Genomic DNA, 21,313 nt, shown 5'->3' with positions numbered 1-21,313 from the left:
TAATTGCAGAATGTGCTATTCTAAGGGTTTGTTTGAAACAATTCTGTCATGTTGGGTACTGCCAGGTGGTGAATCTAGCTCATTTGAGGGTTTAGTAAGAGATTGAGATGAAGATTTAAAATGAGGTCAAGAGGAGCATCTGGTTTCGAGCATGTACTTGTTCAATCTAGGTGAGTTTGTTAAGGAATTACTGTTAATTTTGTAACATCTAAGTTTTCTTGTTTGTTTAGTTTTTTTTTAATTTGTGGGAGTAGGATATATTTTTTCCCTCATCTTGGATTGTAGCCAAACTGCAGAGAAAAATAAGTTCTTCTCATGTTCAGCCATTAGCAGTGGTTTAGAACTGGATGTGCTGAGTATTCTTTTGTTCCTCCTATAATCTCTTACTCTTGAAATTCAGATTATAGATATCTGTATTTGAAGGAAAATAAGTTATTGTAAGCCATTTCCAGTTTTGAAGATGACCTCTGACCTACAGCAGAAGAAACAAGACTGTAAAGACAAGCAACACAGAGCAGTTGGTATCTTTGGCAGATTTGCCTGGCACGTTTGCTGATGTTTTTCTCTTGCAGTCACAGGCCAGTAGTGAGCTTTGCTTCACTGCACAAATACTTTGCACCTTTTTATTTCAAGTTTTGAAGTAGACACCCATTTAAAAGTATGCGTGTAAAAAATATATATATATATACATAAGAAAAAAATCATAATTTTCTGACTTTGAATATCTGGTTTAATATGCTTATATACTGTAAGTTAAGGCTACAATGAAGGGTTTTGTTACTGTTATTGTTTTAATGTTATGTTTCAGTTTGCTCTTCTTTGACATACTGTACAAATGGCTTAGGGAAATGAGCCCCTAAAGCCAGAGCTTTTAGAAATGTAATTAATTTTACTTTAAAAGACATAATTATAATGCCTATAAAATTATTATTTTTAATAGCTTTATCTTCTCCCACAGACTCCCTCTACTTTTTGCACCCTCTATTCCAAGGTGTCCACCATGAATGGAAGTGTTGGTACTGTGGCAGTCCCTATGCAGAGCACCTTGACTAAGTTATTTTTAAAGCAGCTCACTTTTGTTCTCTTCATCTTTGGTCCTGTTGCTCCGTGTGGCTCATAGTGCAGTGACAAGCCAGCCCTCTCCTCACTCTAAAATTCAGTGTTAGAGTGTTTGGAAGATTTAGTGGTTATTCATGTACTAGAATGTTTTTGTCCGTAAAACAGAAAACAAGTCAATTATATCCACTGTAGTTTGGTGTTTACAAAAAAAACCCAAAATAACCTAACTATTAAGTACAAGTGGATTCAAAGGCTGGAAAAAAATTCTAGTTCATGTATTTTTCCAAAGAGGCTGTTGTGGTTTTGGGTTTGGTTGTTGCAGAGGAGGAGGAAGGATATTGCATTTTGTTTAGCAGTAAGGCAAAAAATAAATAACCAAACAAAACTCCCAAACCCATTTATCCAAACCCATATTTATCCAAAGTCTGGTTTCTTGTAGCTACCACTTCAAGCTCTAGTCCATTTGAACACTTTGCACTATAAATATTTATGCTGAATGATTTCATGCCCTACAGCTACTGGATTTTAACTTAGATTTTATTGGGATCAAAGTCAAATGATGCTGAGAGTCAAGGTTTTGCAACTGGTAAAGGAAGAATGCATTGATGTGGCATCAGATGGATTTACCAAACAATTCAAAATCAGAAGCTTTACAAACTAGCTTAAGATATGTCTGCACACTGCTGCAGTCTGCTTTGTAGAGTAAATGGTACTGATTATCTCGCTGTTGTCATGTTCTTGAAGTTGCCTGTATATTAAGCTCAAAGAAGAAAAAAACCAAACCACAGTATTGTTAAAGAAAAAACTAAAACTGTAATGAATAATATATTCAGTACAAGAAAACTACCAAATGTCCAGGATTTAAAATACTACTTGTGCAGCGTTAATGTTGCTGTTCGCTTTATTAAATACATTGCCTACAGTTCAGAATCCCCTATGTTCTAATCTGTTAGTTCAGCAGTGGTTGTATGGATAAAGGTTTCATCTGGTATCGAAGAAGCCAGAATTTTTAGAAACTTTCCTAGTTGTTCTGAATGTCAGCTCTCCTTTTTGTGTCCATTCTGCATCCTGCTGCAGTTTCTCTCTAGCTCCTGAAGACATCTGAGCTTGCACAATCAAGTAGCCTTAGATGTGTGTTTCCCTTTCCAAGATGAGGGAGCTGTTGTGGATTAGATTCCTGCATTGGCCCAACTGCTGCTGGCAGTACCTGGACACTGGGTATTGTCCTGTTGTATTAACCATGTGCTTTTTCTACAAACACCGTGTCATTTACTTAAATGAAGGAAAGTGAGACTTTAGAGGGTCTAAATCTAGTGAGGTACTAAGTGAAGTTAGAGAAGTCACTAGGAGGTCTTCTAGAAGGAGCATGCAGTGTGTGATAAAGGCAAGGCCTTTTCTTCGAAGCTCATCAGCAATGTTTTTAATGACCCAGAGAAATAGTTGCTGCTTTATTAAAAGCCTCACCCTGAGACTGAGCATGCTCAGTCTACAAAGCTGCAGGTCTCTGCTGTCTAGGCAATAAAATAACTTAGCTGTAGGAATGAAAATTGTCTCCTCTCTGCCTGTCACAGCACTGCCAAATTATCAGGAGAATCTGAAGAATAATATCTTAAAATTTTATTTTACTTTTTCAAGTACTGCAATAGAATGTATTTCCTGTGTTTCTTCAGTGATTGCTACGTACTAAACCAAATCTAGTTAATGAAGGAGAAATGTCACTGCAATGTGAGAATGTTCCCCAGTGCTGAAAGCTGGTAAATGGTGCAGCATTATTCTTTCAGATGCTGTCGAGATTTGAGGGCTCTTGAATAACTGTGCATTAAAAAAAAATATATCACAACAAAGACCAGCGAACCCTACAATAGAACAAAATGTTACTGAGTCTTTAGCATTGCTGAATATTGCATAATGCTCCATTCTGTTGTCTTCCAGATTTCTTGGAAATATTTGTGCACTCTATTGGGATCAGCTGAGCCCCCTAGCCACTCATGCAGTGGGAGGATCTGATCCTAGCAGAAATCTATGGGATTTTCTCATGTGTAAACTAATATCCAGGATGAATGTTCTATTGTTCATATTGTCATGGATTATATATTCCTCCTTGGGGCAGAGAACTGCAGTGGCACATCTATTTTAGTGTTAGCTGTGACAACATCAAAGGTGTGCTGGGGGCAGGTAGTATTACCAATATAGATTTATCTTAAAGATGACAAATTCACTCCTGGTGATGCAGAAGCTTGTGATGTACATTTTATTAACTTTGCAGGGAAAGAGGTAATAGTTGCATGTGAATTGCTGTGATCAGAGCCTGTAAGTATTTTCCAGTGAAAGCAATTGATGTCCAGAGGAATTACTAATGCTCATCAGCTGTCATCAGATCACTCTGCCTCCTACTAATGAGCAACACTTGTGTCTCAGGCAGCCTCATTTCCAATACAGATGCACAGATTTCTAGGGGAGGGAAAGATGTTCTGGATATTGTAAATGAAATGGTTCTGTTTCATGTATGACATTCAGTAATGTCTGCTTAGGCTGTATTTGTAAAGATAGAAGTTAAAAATTCCATGTTCTTGAAGAATGGATAACCAGGGGCTGGAGGAGTTACACTATGTACAATTAATGTTTATGATCATACAAAGCATGTTGATTATAAAAATTATGTGCATAGGGATTCCTTTAAAAGTTTTGTGCAATAAACTATTTTTGCTAAAGGGCGCCATGTTGTTTCTACTTTGAAAGAGTTACCATTTTCTCTCTGGTTTTGGGTAGTTATTTTTATGTTGGGATCCTGAATATGCTGTAGAGCCACCTTTAAGGAAAAAAAATCTTATTTTGAAAGACAACATTATTGTGTATTGATTTTTCACATGCCTAAACTTCATTATATTTGTATTTCCACTGTATTTTCTTTTTCTCAGTTAGCTGAACTTATCAGGGAAGAAACACAATTCCTTGGCCTGAATTTGTCAGTCTGTGGAGTTTGATCGTACAAAATGGAACAATGCAGAAATGTCATCTTCATGCTAATATAGCCAATTAAAATGACAAGGAGAGAAATTCCTGTACCTTGCTTGCAGTACTAAACAATGTGAGTTAAAGCGATACTATTTTCTTCTTTAAGGACAGCAACTTAAGCGACCAAGTGCCTGCACTGCACGTAGTACAGGTGCCCGTACCCCTAAGGCAGGAATGTTGCATTTGCTGGGAGGGCTGGTTCACATCTCAGGGAATCGTTTTCCTCTCATTCACGAGAGGCCTCCTGCTCCCTGGTTTCCCATCTCTCATGGCTAATCGGAGCCTGCTGCCGCACTTTGAGGTGAACACCCGGACGGAACCTTTCTGCGGCGGCCTCTGGAAGTGCCTGTGTGTTCCCGGTCCCCAGGGCTGGTGCAGTTCAAACCCTGCCCGCCTGTCCGGCCCTGGGCAGCGCCCTCCGTCCCGCCCGCCCGGCGGCCGCGGCTGCTGCGCGGAGCCGCCGCGCGTTCCGCCCCGGCTGCGCGCGGAGCCGCCGCGCGTTCCGCCCCGGCTGCGCGCGGAGCCGCCGCGCGTTCCGCCCCGGCTGCGCGCGGAGCCGCCGCGCGTTCCGCCGGAGCCGCCGCGCGTTCCGCCCCGGCTGCGCGCGGAGCCGCCGCGCGTTCCGCCCCGGCTGCGCGCGGAGCCGCCGCGCGTTCCGCCCCGGCTGCGCGCGGAGCCGCCGCGCGTTCCGCCCCGGCTGCGCGCGGAGCCGCCGCGCGTTCCGCCGGAGCCGCCGCGCTCGCCTCGGCCTCCCCGGCCCTGCCCGCCGCCCGAGCGGAGCCGCGGCCACGGTGAGGCCCGGGCCGGCAGCTGGGCCCCGTCAGCGCCGGGCGGAGCCGCCGCCGCGTCTGCTGGGGGGCGGGCGCGGGCGGAGGAGGCGGAGGCCGCGAGGCCGCGGAGGTACCGTCCCTGAGGGCGTGCGGGCACGGCCGGCGGGCGGGCCGCGGGCCGGGCATGGAGCGGTGGGTCGGGGCCGCCGGGGGCTGGGAGTCGCTGTGGGGAGCCGGCTGGGGCCGATGGCCGTGCTGGGAGCTCCTGGCCGCCTGCGCCGTCATCGGCGCCGTGGGCTGGCTGCTGCGGCTGCGGGACAGGAGGCCGGGCGGCCGCCGAGCGGCGGCGGAGACCGCCATCTCCTCCGCGACCCCCATCGCGTCCCCGGCTCCCCAGCGCGCCGCGGGGAGCCAGCGCTGCAGCGGGAGCCGCCCAGGTGAGAGACTCGGGGAGCCGGGGGTGGTGCTGCCCTCGCCCCGCGGCAGGGCCGGGAGCGGGCACCGGGCGCCGCCCGGGGAGGCCGTGCGGGCCCAGGGCCCGGCCGGGCGGGCCCCGCCGCCCTGCCCGCCCTGCCCGCCGTGTCGCGGCCCCGCTGCGGCTCCGCATCCCCTCCCGCGCCGCCTCTAGACAGCGTGTGCGCTTCTCCTCCCTGGAAAGCTGTCCCGTTTTCCTTCCCTTTTTTCTTCTCCCGTGCCTTGTTTCAAGTTAGTTCAGCAGTTCCCTTTCAGCCACGTAGTTGATAACTGGTGGCTCGTTCGCCCACCGGCGGTACAGAGAAATCGCCCCATCGCGGAGCCGCGGTTCTCTCACATATGCGAATCCCATCAGCCGAACACAGCTAAAGCCAGGATGTGACTCTCCGTTCCTGCCTCGGGAAAAAAAAACAAAACAGCCAAAAAGAGCAGTTTTCTTACATTACTCATTTATTGAAGGTTTTTAAGGATACTAGTAGAGTAAAATAGTACTGCCATCCTTAGAAATCAGTTGTTTATTCTGTCATGGGTCTAGGCTTAATTTTTTTTTTGGAAGCAGATTCTGCTGTTTCATACTGACCTAGTAAGACAAGGGAAAATACGATTCTTGTCCGTTCTTCCATGTTTTGATTGATTTGGAAGAACCCTAGAATATGTTGTTAAAGCAACAAGGCCTTACATGCTGAACTAGAAGAGGTAGCAACCTCAGTGCTGGCTGTGCTCTGGATCATTTGTAGTTGTATTACACATTTTATGGTTCAAATAATCTCATTTGTTACCTACACATAACAAAGAGTCACAGGATTGTCTCAGAATGAGCAGTTACTCTTTCTCAGGTTTGCAAGTGAAACATTTTGTTTTGACAGATTAAAATAGGTAATGAAATGAAAAATCAATAATGCTTATCTAATTTAGCTGAAATTCTATTGTCAGAGCACAAATGGGTTTTGTGAGCGTTCTGTGTTGTCACTCCAACAATGTTTTCCCTATTTCCACACCAAACGCCCTATAGAAAACTTCATACCAACAGCAGATCTTAAACCTGATTCTTCACTGCTGGTCTCCTTTGCCATCTCATTTTGATTCTTTTGTGCCAGAGTTGTAATAGACACACAAAATAAATAACTTTTAACAGACAAAATTTTGAGCACTATGTTTTACATACCAGGGTCTGTCAAAACATGAGAAAGCAGAGAAATCACTCCCTCACAGCATTTTTTTGCTTAACTACAAAGCAGGAATGATTTTTGCACGTTCCTGTCTACTCTCCACACATGAATTATATATATGTACAGGCCTGCTCTCCTGCAGAATGATTGTGCTAGTTCTGAACCCTAAAAATAGGAGCATTTCTGAGCTAATTCTTTAAGGCATTATGTTGACTTCTCAGAGTGTTTTCATTGAGCTGTTTTTACCGTGAACTTTCTCACCCCTGAGTTTTCATCTTCCTTGTGATTTTACAGTATGCAGTCTCAAAGGGAAAATCCTTAGAATAGCAAGTTTGGATATTTTATTTGACCTTAGGGGCACATCCCTTGATTAAAACATACTGGTAGCAAATGTTATTTTAAAAAATAAGACAATTAAGAATTAAAAACAAGTAAGAGGATCTTTCATATCTGTTTTGTAGTCTTGTGGGCAGGTCAGATAACCAAAACAGTGAGGTTGCTTGGAAGCTCAGGAATCACAGGGGAACTACAATACTTTGGGGAAGTGGCTCAGCAGCATCAGCTGTGGCTCTGCTGCTGTTTGGTGGGGTTTTTTACTTGGAAATACTCTCATTTCCCTTTGTTTCAACGAGGTTCCAGTTAATACTTGTGAAATGTTCAGGGACTGATGTTATGTTGTTCTCTAACCACAGACATTCAAAATAAGAGGTTCATAAAAAAGAGTCAGCTCTCAAAGGAAATGTCCCTCCAAGGAAGCAGCCCTCAAACTCACATGACTGTTGACTTGTAATAATTGAAGGACTATTGAAGTTTGGCATTAAGTACATTTCCATAGTATTTCCTAATGCTAGGAATGTGTTTGTTCTAACTCATATTGCAGTGTAACTTAATGTGGTGCTGTATTGATTGCTGCTGAAGGCTACAAAAACTTAGAGCGTGCATTTAGGTTTTTTTAAATATATGAAAACTAGTCTTAAGTGTCATTTAACTGAGGATGAAACCTAAAATTGAAAATAAAGTACTAAAACGGCCATAGCAGTAGAGGCCTCATGAAATGGCTCAGCAGTGGAGGAGGGGGCAGTGCAAGGCAGGAGCGAAGGAGGCTGAGGGAATGGCACAGCTGAATCATTCCTGTCTGGAGCTTCCCTTCCCGAGCAGTGTGCCAGGGGAGTCACAGCCTGTGTGCAGGTACGTGGCTGCAGCACCTGATGAAATCATGTGAAAGCTTCTTACATTTTTGAGCTGCCCAAATCTTGTATTTTTCAGCTGTGTTTTTCAGAGCAAGGAATTTGTGTTGGCTTCAATTTGGTTTTAGTTTCTTCTTGCTGACCGGTGTGGAAGCTGTCAGTGTGGATTACATGAAGGGGTGTGAGCCTGGGGAATTTTATCATAGCAGAGAGAAGGATGTTCCTCTGGAAATGGAGACATTCTCCCAGCTTCTGTTTTTTGTTGGAGAAGGAGATCTGAAAAGATCAGTTGTTTTTGTCTTCTGGCTGTTTGCTCTCAAAACAGGCCTGGGAAACAACATGCTGTGTACGTATTTCTAGCCTTTCATCACAGCCAGAGAAAGCCTGCCCTGGCTGCTGTGTTGTGCTTGTTCCTTAGACTTCTGTCAGCCACAAAGTCCTAAGGAAATACTAGAAATACTTCTGTGCCTTTAGCTGGAGGTGCAGCCCCTTGTCTTGGGGCTGACTGGTGCTTGTGTCCTTGTACTGCATTGCACAAATAAATTGTGTCTTCTTGACAGGAATCAAATATTCCTCAGCCTGTCATAAATTTTAATGAATAAATGCTCTAGATTCAATTTTCACTTCAGAAGCAATTGAAAAAGGACTACCAAGAACAAAATGTAAGCTATAAATATTCTTTGAAGTAGTTGAGAGAGGAGGAAATAAACTTCCTATGGGTCTGGTAGCTTAAAAACATTGAATTGAAAAATATTTTGTCTTTTCTGCATTGCAAGGATATCTTCAGAATCTCAAGAAATTGCTAAGAGGCATTTTTTCCCTTTGCTTTAATACACCATTTAATTAGCAGAAGTTTTGTTTTTTTTCAGTTTTTCTCCTCTTTTGCCTTTCTTGTAGGTGGAATAACAATGGATACAATATTACCCCGATTAAAGAAGCTCAGCCATGATGAGCTTAGAGAAGAGATTGTGAAAGCAGGACTGAAATGTGGGCCCATTACTGCAACTACAAGGTTTATTTTTGAAAAAAAGTTGGCTCAGGCGCTGTTGGATCAGCAAGGAGCATTGGAGGAGGAAGGGTCTGCTCTGTCAGAGGAGGCTGCTGGAAATGTCCCAGTGAATCACAACAGCCATGGAAGTGCTTCTGAGGAGGCAGATTTTGGGTACTCTGTGGGTCTGAACCCTCCAGAAGAAGATGCTGTGACACACATGAACTGTTCAGCTGCAGCCTGTGGTGCTGATTCACAAATCCCTGCTCCAACACCGTCCAGAGATCCTCCACTGTTCTATGGTGTTTGCCCAGTTTATGACGACATCCTGGCAAGGAATGGTGAATACTCACTGCCCTTATTTCCAGTGATAGGCATTTTAGTAATGTCTGAGTAACAGGTGTTCTGAACACCACTGCTTTAGTATTGTAGACATTGTTTGAAGTATTTCTTTGGTCCTATAAACAGTATTTATTCTGAGACAAAGAGACAACAGTTCAAGACATCTCAGGTGTTTGCCATTAGAATTCCAACATATGAGGATCCTCTACTCTGTGTAGCTCAGATGAAGAAAATTATTTCTTATTAAAGAAATAAAGACCCATCCAGTGTCTTTAATCCCTTTCAAGAATAAAAAGTAGTCCTGTAAATAAGCAATCATTTAACTATTTATACTGTCATCAGTTGAAGCTTAAATGATCTCTTCTAAAAGATTTCCTATCTTCCTTTCTGTTCCTGGCAGGAGTAGAGTAGTGCACAGGATCATTTCCTCTGGGACAGTAGTAAGAATTCTTACTAAGAAAAGGTATATTAAGATATCCTTATTTGAACAATATCATTAAAGAAAAAGAAGGATTTGTTTATTATCTAAGATTTTCAGCGTAGATCTTAAAGTTGTGGATCAGTTACAAGGTTGGTCTTTCTGAACAAGGCAGCATCAAAAGTAACGCAGGGTGAATAAGCTCTGAGTTTGCTTTTCCATCTAAAAGTGAAGTGCTTTGGTGAAGGTGGTGCATCCATTAAAGGGGTGTTGGTTGATGGGAATGGCTGAGCCCTGTGCAGGGATCACCTGACATTACCTGGAGTGTGTGGGAGGCTCCTACTCAGTATCCAAGAGACAGGATTTAAAAGGACTTTTGACCTTTATGTCCTGTTTTGTAAGAGAAACAATCTGAGACCAAAGCTGGAATGATAGTCTAATGATTCTGTAATATGTCTAGGAATTGAAATCTGAGATTATTAAAGCAATGTAACTTTGTTGGTTCTTTGTTGCAGAGAGAATACATGTGTATGAAGATAGGAAAGAAGCTCTCCAGGCTGTTAAGATGATTAAGGGTTCCCGTTTTAAAGCTTTTACAAACAGAGAGGATGCTGAGAAATTTGCTAAAGGAATCTGTGATTATTTCCCATCTCCAGGCAAGTCCTCTTTATGTTTGTCTCCAGTGAAAATGGGATCATTTAACAGAGGTAAGTGGGGAACTTCTTCTCAGTACAGTAGATGCAATAGAAAGCATTGATTTTTTTTTTTTGTGAGAGGAGTAACAACTCCTATTAGTACCAATATACTAATAACAGAAAAAATTCAAAGATGAAGCACTGAAGAAATTGAAGTTTAAAAGAACTTTTATTTTAAGTGTAGAAATGTTTAAAATGTGGAAAATGTTTTAAAAGTAAAGTACCATTGCTACTCTTCTAAAGGTGAAATGTAGGTAATGATCTGCATGGATACTTTGCTTTGTATTCCATGGTCATATTTGTTAGGATTTGATTTGATTTATGGACTTCAGGATTTTCACGTTTAGTAAGACAGATAAAATTGCACTGGATATTAAAACTGTACTCAATTCTAAGTATATTTGTAAGTTCAGAAATAAAATGGTAAGCACTGATTATATTTCACAGCATTCCCAGTTGCTAGATTAAAGTGATTTAGGAGTTACAGAACTGCAGAAGTAATTTTAATTATCAGAAAATGGTTGTTTCTTGCTGAATTTTCCTTTTAAATTTGGATGGGAGCAGACTGCTAATTACAACGTTTACCAGTCCCTATTAAAGACTGAAACAATTTTACAAGTTGATGAATCATTTTCCTCTCCCTCCCTATTACCAACTACTGGTGTATTTAAATGTCTCCTTGTTGAGTTCCGTTTCCTCGCTCCTGTATATTAAAGAGGTTAAATTAATACATTGTTAAGATTAAAAGGAAACTTTTCATGTTCTGGGTGTGCAAATGGTGATCACTGGAAAGAATGTATCTAGAAAGGAGTGATTTGTGTTTTGATAGATGGTTTGTGCTCCCCTGAGAGTGACACTGTGAACAAGGAGAGAGCCAACAGCTACAAAAGTCCACGGACTCAAGATCTCACAGCTAAGCTTCGGAAAGCTGTGGAGAAAGGAGACACAACAACCTTTTCAGACCTTATTTGGAGTAACCCTCGTTACCTGATTGGGTCAGGAGACAACCCAACGATTGTACAGGTGAAAAACCAGCAACAAAACAGGAGAATCCAGGTTCTGGTTTAGTGATGGAGCTTTTGGGGCCTGAAAGCAGAAGTGGAAGGGATGATGTTTCCTGCTCCTCCTTCACGACATCTCCTTGCACCCAGTGCAGGGTTTCTGTGTTCACTGACAGCAGCTGGGACACTTCTCTGTTGGTCACCCTGAGAGCTCCAGCACAGCTAAAGGAACTGAGTGTGCAGTTCTTCAGGGGAGGAATAGTTGTGTTCAGTAGTGCAATAGTAGTCTTATTACTGTTTGGTTTCCTCCAAGTAATTGCAATCTTTTTTAAGACAGGCTAAATTTAAGGACCAGGGTACAGCCAGGGCTGTAATTAGGAATTCCTACATCATTGCTTATCTAAGCACCTCCATTAAATTCCAAAACAATGTATAAGGTGCCATTTAGCAAAACTGACAATCTCACTTCAGCTTGTATCAGACCAGCTCTGTGAAGTTGTTGAAATTTTTTATGTAATATAGCAAAGCAGCTGAATTTTTTATTTCTATACCCACTTTCCTGCTCTTTATCTAAACTGAACTTCCTACCTGCCTGTACTGTGTAATATCTTAATGTACCTTTTTTGCCACATTCTTCCCTTAAATAAAGGCACTGAGTGTAAGAATAATTTCATTAATTATAAGAATAATATGGGTGCAAAGATAAGTTTTAACAAAAATATCCATATAAAACTCACTGTAGGAACCCATGTATTTTCACAGTTCTATCAGTTACATCTCTGGGTGTAAGAAAGCAGTTTAGACTGAGGATCATTCTAATACTGGTCTTTTCTTCAGGAAGGGTGTAGGTACAATGTCATGCATGTTGCTGCCAAGGAGAACCAGCCTGCTATCTGCCAGTTATTGCTGGACACTCTGGAAAATCCAGAATTTATGAGGCTGATGTACCCAGATGATAACGATGTCATGTTGAAGAAACGCATCCAATACATTGTTGACCTTTACCTGAACACTCCAGATAAAATGGTAAGATCTCAGGGGTTACCTGTTTTTTATTGTTGTTGTTATTGTTATTATTACTATTATAATTATAACTGGAAAGGGCTAAGGATGTGTAAGGGAGACTGAAAGAGAGCTGAAGAGGAGCTGTCCATGAGTTCTGTGGGTTTTGGTAATCATTATTCTGCACTATGGTGGGAAAAGATTTGTTAAGAGCTGAGACAATTAGTCATGACATGTATTTACTTTCCTGTCTCAAAATTAAATGTGTGGTATCGACTTTACAATCTTTCTAAGTGCATGTGAATTTTTCTCTTTTTCCCACTGCAGTGGTTTGATACTCCACTGCATTTTGCTTGCAAGTTTGGGAATGTGGATGTGGTTAACGTGCTTACCTCACACCCAGCCATTGTAAAAAATCCAAGAAACAAATATGATCAAACTCCAGCAGAAGTAAGTCTCTTCATGTCCACATCAAACCCAGAAATGTTATCCAGATCAGCATTTTTCATATTCAGACATTACCACCATAGATAGAAGACTTGTAGTAAAGTGCTAGTGTCATGATTAAAGAGTAAATTCTGTATAACATTACAAATATTTTATGCTGATTGTGTCTGTGGAAAAGTTTTAGAATTAATGAAGTTGGATCTATTTTAGTTGAATTTTACTGTTAATTAAAAGTACTGGGTGAGATGGGTAGGGGCCAATAATGTGATTGTTCAGAAAGAACAGACATTGCAATTGATTTGAAAAGGTTATTATGCTGCCCTAACAAGTAAAAATATATTAACAGGTAGTTTGTGAAAGAAGCAAGAACAAATCTGCTGAATTGAAAGAAAAGATAAAAGAGTACTTGAAAGGTCTGTATGCAGAGTTTTGTACTGTATCAGGCATGTATTTTGGATCTTGGCTGTCTACTGTTTGCTTTCTGTAGCATTTTAGTTCATAAATGATGCTGCTGTACAGTGCTCTGAAAACCAAAGGGAAGCTCTAAAATTGAGCAGAGACAGAGAAATTTTTGTCTTTTAAATGACAGTCAGAACTCTTAATGTATGGATCACAAGGTTGCCCTCATGGCTCTGTAATGTAGGCAAGGCCCTGATTCAGTAAGCCTGGAGCAGAGTGTTCAGTCTAAAAGAAACAAAAAACTTTTGGAGGACAAGAGATGTGTCTGTCATGATGGAGAATCCTGTCATTTTATAATTTCCTTGACACAGAACTTTCTGTGTTTTGTCATGTGTGTGTTTAGGCAAAAGGAGGTTGTGAAAAATGTTAAAAGACCCTGAGGGAAGGGCTTTATGGATTATTGCAGGTGTTTTTGTGTTTGAAAGAGGAGGGAACCTACACTAAAATGTGATCTGTAATCACTGAAGCAGTGAGCCTGCATTACAAGTAGTTTTACGAATGAAGTCAAGTTAGATGGTTCAGTGTACGGGTGCATTGGCAGTCCAGGAAGGAGCAGCAGTCTGATGCAACATCAAGTGAATGAGAAAGCTTTGTATGATTTATTTTAGGTCACTATTATGTCCCACTCCTGAGGGCAGAGGACAATTCCTCAGCTCCGGTCATTGGGGCACCGTGGTCGCCCGACCAGACAGACGATGGCCCCCAGAGAGCTTGGCCGAAATACCCCGGCAGCCCCAAGGACCCCGTGCTGTCCATCAGGGCTTTTGCAGGCCCCATGAGCCCCTCAAAGGTAAGGAGAGAACTCCCTGTGACTCCAATGCCTATGCTTCTCCTTTTTATGAATAAAGAAGATCTCCACAGGGTTCCTGTGTGGTGGAGCTTGCTCCTGGTACGGATTGTGGCTCTCTTTGCTGAGGAGATGGATCTTCCTCCATGGAGAAGCACAGAAACTTGCAAATACTTTTTTATTGTTGCAGACAGAAATGTGGTGTAAATAAGAACAGTAGCAGTTCAGTCAAAAATGGTTTTCTTTTTCCTCTTGGAATCTATTCAAAGAGCACCTTTGGCAAACCTTTAATTTCTTACAGATAATTGCTGTAACTTTCTAACCTGAAGCAAAGCCTTTCAAAGCAGCTATGAATCAGTTTTAAAAACTTTAACTGTATCTTTATCTCATTTCTAGAAGTTGCCACTGGATGTTAACCTCTGCTTGTTGAATTAACATAAATATATTTTTCTAGATGGAAAAACTGACAACCAAGTAGTAGGTGCTGGGATGGTTTTGGAAATGTATTGTCTGTATAGTGAAAAGCAAAATCTTCAGTTTTCAGAAGGAATACTTAGATATCTGTTAAATATATTTCAAACTTACAGGTGTTTATTTGACTCATTTATTTAATGTGAACATGCTGTAAATATGACAGCTTTAGAAGCAGTGAATAAATGCAGTGGAGGACTGATGGTTGCATTCTTTACAATCGAGGTCTACTAAAATGCTTAATGCTTTTTCTCCCAGATGTTCTTGATCAATTTGCTGTCTAACTGACATAAATGTAAATATCATTTATACTCCATAAAATATTATCTAGGGTGTAAACAGTTCATAATTTTAATTGCTGAAAAGTATTTTTAATGTCTGAATGTAATTCTTAGTCATCGTTGTGATCTTCGTCATATAAAGTGAAGTGCAGGATTTTGCAAAAAATTTCCCCTGAGGCATTCCAACTTCAAAATAGACAGCAAGAATTTATTCTAATAATTGTAGCAGGACTGTACATAAAAAGATGTCTCCTTTGCATCCTAGAAAACAATGATCAGGAAGTATTTGGAATTAAATAGGATGACATGGCAAAATCAGAAGGCAGTTCTGTTTCCTGCTGCACACACATTAAAACCAGGCAGATGTGGTGTCTGTTGATTTTCTGATGATTGTACATTGAGGTCCTTCTCTTTCATGAGCAGTTAAGAGATCAGAGTAACCACCAGTAGTGAAAGGAGTAACTTTAGATCCAGTGTGAGATCCTTCATATCTGGAGTTGAGCAGCACTTGTGGACAGCAAACAGCTGAACATCTTCTAGACCTCTAGGTAGATGTTTAGCCAGCACTGAGCGAGTTCATACTGGGGGGGTAATTTTTGTATTTATTTCTGTTTTTTAAAGGCTGAAGAATTTCGCAGGCTGTGGAAGACTCCACCACGAGAGAGAGCTGGCTTCTTTCACAATGTCAGGAAATCTGATCTGGAGAGAGGTGTTGAAAGAGTTGGAAGGTATCTAAAAGATTGTCAATATAAAAACTTAATAATAGAGCATGCAAAAGCAAAACACTATGCTGAGAGCACAGTTATTACTCACTTCACAATATATTGGGGCAAAAGCTACTGCAGAAATATTTAAAGAAATATTTTGCGGTTGGATTTTTACTGTATTTTTGTGTAAATAAGATAGTTAAAATGTGAGACCTATTTTTCTTAGCTTTGGCAATAAAGATTTTAACTGTTATTGATGGTATGTGTGGAATGCTTTTCACAGATGTTTACTTGCCTCATTTGTCAGATCTAAAATTATGCATAGCCTGTTTGTTCAGTGAAAGTGAGGGATTGTTAAAAGGGAGTAGAATGAAAATATTCTAATACAAATTTCCTGGTTTATAAAAGCTGTGTGTGTGTGGTGTGTCCTTGCAGCTAAAATACCTTGTATCAGCAACATTTGGAAAAAAAATACTTTGTTAAAAGCTGACTGCATTTCAGTCTATAAAATAATCCCTCACTTCCTCCTCCCTCTCCCATTCCAAAATAGAAAAAGCTGGTGCATGCAGTATCAGTGGGGATTCTTCTCTGTCTGATGTCTAGATACAGCCAGCTTAAAGACAGCAATGTTTATGCTACCAACTGTAAAAATAGTAGATGAAATGTGGAAAATGCTGTAGAACAAATGAGGTGATACTTTGCTAAGGATGTATCTGTGCTTTTGCAGACTGTTGATTGTGGTGGGATTGTGTTGCCTGGTTTCACGTTTGTGCTCCTGTCTGTAGCTGTTAAAATGTGATCAGAAAAGCTGTTGTCTAACTAATATTTATGTCTTCACAAATGATTCGTTTTATTTTATTTATTGCAGGGAGTTAGCTCATGAACTGGGGTTCCCGTGGGTTGAATACTGGGAATTTCTGGGCTGTTTTGTTGATCTGTCTTCCCAGGAGGGGCTGCAAAAATTAGAAGAGTACCTGAGTCATCATGAAATGAGCGAAAAGGCTCAGCCAGAAACAGGGGAAAATGAAACCTGCAATAGATATAAAACTCCACATCCCTCTGGTAAGGAAAGGATAAATGCTGCAAACAATGGGTTGTACCTGGGGAGAAGTGGGACAGAAAAAGCTTGGTGCCCAGGGGAAGCAGTGTTCACCTGGTGTGGTTGCTATTATTCATCTGTAATCCAGAGAATCTGATTACTGCTTCAGAAAAGGAGCCAACAACACTGTGAATGTAGAAGTACAGTTTTTATCTTTCATGTGAAGTAGTTTATTTGAGTGTAGGCCCCAAATGAAATCCCTGTAAGAAAACCTCTATCTTCAGTATGCTTTCACTCAGAGCATTTTGGCATTCATCTTAAAAGTATAGAATTTTGTAATCCACAGATATTGAATAAATAACATTTTAAAAACAAAAGAATAATTCTTTACAACTGAGAGCATGAAAAGACACAAGAAGCAAAACCCAGGAAAGCTTTTATACCTTAGACCACCTCTTGCCCTGTGTGCATTTTGCTTTTGTAACTTTAGCCATGTTAGTTCATGTTGTTACATATAGTCGGAGAGGTGTTCAGGAAGTAGAATAAGGCATAAAGATTGTACATTTTTTCCTAGCTTATGTACTTGACTGTTTAAAGTCTTCTTATGTGTTGCTCTTGTTAAAATTGTTAACAGGCAAAAGCAAAAAGTCCTGCAATTCCATTTCTGTTGGAGCATTTTTGGATGAGGATGATGATGACATGAGCTTAGAAGAAATTAAAAACAGACAAAATGCAGCACGAAACATCAGCCCCTCTCTGGTGTCCAAGGAGCCCAGCATTGCTGCCATTGGAGATGCTGAGTGTGATATCCTGTCCATGGAGTGTGCAGGAAACATCATAGAGACCTCAGCTCACCCTCGGCACTATGAGAAGGGGGCTGCTGCCAGCAAAAATGGGTTTTGCAGTCCTGTGTCCAGTAAAAGGATCATCAGTGACAGAAAGCAGCTGCATGATGGGTCAGAATGCCTCATGTCACCTGTTTCAAATTTGATGTCAGAATTTGAAGGCCTGTCATTCCAAGAACAAGAGATTGCAGGAGTATCTCATAAAATCACTGAAAAAACTGAGAATGAGGGAATTCTGGACAAGACCTGCTCTGCAGCGTCACTGGCAAGTTCTTCTGAGCTAGGTGTTACAGGAAAACATGGAGAGACCAAGTTAAGGACAGACCACAAAATACCATTAGAAAAGCAGAGATTGTCCAGAGAATCTGGAATTCAGACTAAGGAGCCACTGCAACGTCAAGAACTTTCTTCCCAGAAGTTTCTTTTGAAAACATCACCTACAAATGACAATTTAAAGTTATTCCTTCTTGGGTAAGAATTGCCTTTTTAAACTCTTACTTGCACAGACAATCTCTTTGCTGATAGTTTATAAAACTGTTTTGAATTGGGGTAAACAAATACTTGGTTCTCTTTTCATCTAGTTCTGTTTCCATTCTAGGGAGCAGCCCTCAAAGCTGGATGGTGATGTCTTGGCAGCTATAGAAGGAGCAGAGATTGATCCCCAGAAATTCCCAATGATTTACAAATGGAAACATGCGGTGCAATCCTACACCTCATCTGACAGGCAAAGGTATTGCTGCAAACTCAGTCAAAGGAGCTGAAGTACATTTTCAGTGAGTCAGCTTGAATAGCAGAATTTAAGGCCTTGTTACTTCCAAACCCATATTTTAAATTAAGCAGAATTAACTGTTTTCTGAAGTTAATCACCAAAGCCTTATTTGACTGGTGTCTGTTGATAAGGACTTTTTTGTGCTGCAGTCATGTTCTTTCCATTCTACTGCTGTTCCAAGTAACTTGAGCATGTCTCCACAGACAAATCAGACGTGACTGTTCTCCACTTGGCCAGTGTCTCACTTGGCTAATTTGGTACTTTGATCCTTCACTGGACCCAGTGATAGTTGTGCTTTTGGTTTGTATATCCCTATTTTTGATGCAGTGCAGGAATGTTGTGTTTGTTGCCTTGTGGTACTTAGATTGTGCTGAGGGATGTTAAGGTGAATTTAATATCTTTAGACATCTTTTTATTAGTGGGGGTTTTTTTATCCTTTATTACAACAGTCCAAAATAATTGTTCATGTGAAGGGTGGTGTGTGTCATCATGGTCATTTTGAAAGAAATGACATCTATATAGAATATTTCATGCTCTTCCTGTTCCTTCTCTTCTTCCAGACCTGTCTCTTACCAGACAGGATTTTTCTCAGCTGGTGCATTGGTTCTGAGATCTGAAGTGATTCTGAGTTCAAGTGCTGCTCTCATTATTGCAGTTTCCTTTAAAACGTGTGCAATGACTTCTGGTTTCTTTCAGTTGGCCAAGTCCAGCGTTGAAGGCAAGATTGCAGTCCCAGTCCATCGCTGCTTGCCCTCCAAATGCTTCTGTGTATCCTGGTTCAGGAAGGAACAGTCCCATACCAGGGAGTCCGGGGAAGCACGGCAGCGCTGCCTCCTTCCCTCCGGAGAGCCCCGGGCGCTACAGCCCCGCCTGCATCCTGCGCTATTTCGCAGAGCCTCCTGCCCACTAGAATGCAGCTCCTCATCCTGGGGCCTCAGTTCTGTTCTCATTGTTAGAGTGGAGGAAAAGCTACAGTGTTACTAAGGTGACATGAGGTTTGTACTCGGCTATTTATTTTTCCTCAATTGAGGACAACTGTTTGTTTAAACAATGGAATATATGTCTTAATGCCATATACGAGGTAGATTTATTACTGGTGATGAGCAAGAAGTTTGTGACAGTGCAGTTGTCCGGTAGCTGAATTAACCCTTGTTGCCAGTACCACAGTGGGCTGAACAGTCCTTAGCAATGGTGGTAATTGCTATCACTACTTATCCTCATTGTAATGAACACACAGCCCTCAACTGCCTTTCTTGACCTTGGATAGTCGAGGAAATGCATCATCAGCAAATAAAACATGGGAGAGGAGATTGATGGCAGAAAGTGAAACCTTCTCCTGCTTGCAGGGGGAAAAGCCTAAAACATGCCTGGGAATGCAAGGGCAACTTTGCAGTGTGGAGCAGGGATGTGAAACCTTGTGCAGCAGCAGAGAGTGTTTCCAGCCAGCTGGGCTGGGCAGTTGATACCCACACCCACCCTCACCTGTCTGTCCATGTGTGTGTGCACAGATCTGCACAGAGACCCTCGAGTTTGCTTGTTCTGAGGCTGTTACAGACACTGAGATCTACCGAGTGCTTTAGAACAGGGCACTGTAGAAACTATTGGGATTCCTTTAAGTGCTAGTGGGAAGATTTAGGGAAAAGAAAAGCTTAAAAAATAGCTGGCTATTTTTTCCCCAGAGAATCTATTAACAGTAGCAGATTTGAATAGTTATTACACAAAAGCACATCAGCAATAATCTCAGCAAATTTACCAGCAAGATACTTTATCTTAATGGTCTGGTTTGTAATATATTAGCATGGTAGCCAGTGGCCCAGGAAGTGGCTATTTCCCAAGAGAGAGGACTAAGGACAAAATATTTTTATGAAATCTGAGCTTTTACTGTGTCTCTAGTGTTGATGTGGTAATGAGTTTTTGTTACAGCAGTCAATAATTTTATTCTGCAGCCTTTTCTAAGAATGACTTGTTTTGACAGCATGATGCTGAGAGTAAGAAAGCTTTTCAAAACTCCAGAGAGTTTTCCATTTCAAGACTAGTGCTTGTAATGTTGTATGAAAGGCTTCCAGAAACAGCTCTCTAGGTTAAAAAAAAAAAAGGAAATAAAAAAAGACCTATCTACTGTTACAGATAAATCGGATCAGAGAATGAAGTTCTGCAAGAGTGTGCTGTTGAGAAGGGATGGATTAGGATGGGCTGGTGCCAGAGTCAGTGAGAGCTCGGAGCCCCCTGGCAGGGCTGGCAGAGAAGGGCACCGCGTTGAGCAAACAGGGATGGGAGGCAGGAGGGCCGGCCCCGGCTCCCCAGGGTCCCACCCCGGCCGGGGCTTTGCAGAGCCGCGGCTCTGGGCTGCTCCCACGGCAGCGACTGTTCTACACAAACTGTGCACCCTCACAACTTCCTGGCTGGTACAAACCTAAACACTGCACTTAATGCTTTTGCAAGCTCAGTAGTGCCTTTTGTAATATATTTTTTTAATTGAATTTTTTGTTCTTTTGGAAGTTTTTAAAAAAAAGTGGCATCCACTTACTATGGGCAGATAAAATACAGTTTTTCTCTGGGCTTTCTGAACAGGATCTTTTAATGTCTCTACATTGGATTATTTGGTGCAATAGCTCTCCATGGGGGGAGAGACTCCTCTTTTAGAAATTATTCATTACAAAAAAAAAAAAAAAGGCTTATTTTGCTCTTTTGTTAAAATTGAACCTAGTTCTATGGAGCTGGACATTAGGAAGAGCTACTTTACATAAATGCCTCTCCTTCAGTCATATTTCAGACAAGTACCAGGGTCCTGGGGGGGTGTGTCATACTTTAGGAAACATGTTTTTAAAAAACCCAGAACCAAAAAGATAACCTTCTGTTTCTAAGTGTATCTGTTACTAAGTATATTTTATAAGGGTTTTTTGTTGGGTTTTTAATTTTATTGTTATGTAGCAGGCTCCATGGTCTCAAAATATGTTAAGAACCCACATGCAAGTTTTACTCCAAAAGGATTGAGATTGGTTTTTGGGGTTTTTTTTTTGGTTTTTTGCTGGGTGGTTGGGTTTTTTCAATAATTTAATGTAAATTACATCTTTATCATGCTGGAGAAATGGATCAGCTTATGTAATTGCCTAATACCATGTTAGAGCCAAACTACTGGGGTAAATTGCTGTGGGTGCAGCTGCTGTTCTCCACTCTGGTCCTTCAGAGCTGTGGTATAGCAGCATTGTCCTTTTGCTAAGTTTGTTACTGAGCCAGGAGACTGATACCAACACTCTAGTTCTCTGTCCTTTTTACTTTTATTATGCTTTATTTTTTTTAATGTTTAAATATATGTTACTGGTATGTACCTGTGGCCAGACACCCCCCACACTCACCCACACACCCACCACACCCTTGCCTTCCACTT

At 41.4% G+C, this 21,313-nt stretch overlaps 1 protein-coding gene across 2 annotated transcripts; it reads left to right on the top strand.

Moving 5' to 3' along the window:
- Positions 1–4,990: 4,990 nt before the first annotated feature.
- Positions 4,991–19,616, top strand: ANKLE2 (ankyrin repeat and LEM domain containing 2). Of its 2 annotated transcripts, none has more exons than XM_021544496.3 (13): positions 4,991–5,281; positions 8,572–9,003; positions 9,938–10,129; positions 10,947–11,140; positions 11,956–12,144; positions 12,448–12,570; positions 12,914–12,980; positions 13,635–13,816; positions 15,187–15,293; positions 16,141–16,334; positions 16,946–17,627; positions 17,755–17,886; positions 18,622–19,616. In XM_021544496.3, the coding sequence occupies exons 1-13, from the start codon at positions 5,029–5,031 to the stop codon at positions 18,833–18,835; spliced, it is 2,961 nt and encodes a 986-aa protein (XP_021400171.3). In that variant the 5' UTR covers positions 4,991–5,028; the 3' UTR covers positions 18,836–19,616. The 2 variants fall into 2 exon arrangements, with proteins under 2 accessions (XP_021400171.3, XP_077643298.2); XM_077787172.2 differs by having other exon boundaries at positions 4,993–5,281; positions 9,938–10,078.
- The last annotated feature ends 1,697 nt before the right edge of the window (positions 19,617–21,313 follow it).

Source organism: Lonchura striata, chromosome 15, assembly GCF_050655825.1.
Source record: "Lonchura striata isolate lonStrDom1 chromosome 15, ASM5065582v1, whole genome shotgun sequence".
Taxonomy (NCBI): domain Eukaryota; kingdom Metazoa; phylum Chordata; class Aves; order Passeriformes; family Estrildidae; genus Lonchura; species Lonchura striata.
The sequence above is the reverse complement of the archived record's forward strand: the minus strand, read 5'-3'. Positions and strand labels throughout refer to the sequence as shown.

Bases quoted from the DNA above. Each gene is read 5' to 3' on its own strand.
- ANKLE2 (XM_021544496.3), top strand. From the start codon at position 5,029: ATGGAGCGGTGGGTCGGGGCCGCCGGGGGCTGGGAGTCGCTGTGGGGA. The intron at 16,335-16,945 runs GTAAGGAAAGGA...AATTGTTAACAG, and splicing joins TAAAACTCCACATCCCTCTG to GCAAAAGCAAAAAGTCCTGC. The intron at 17,887-18,621 runs GTATTGCTGCAA...GGTTTCTTTCAG, and splicing joins ACCTCATCTGACAGGCAAAG to TTGGCCAAGTCCAGCGTTGA.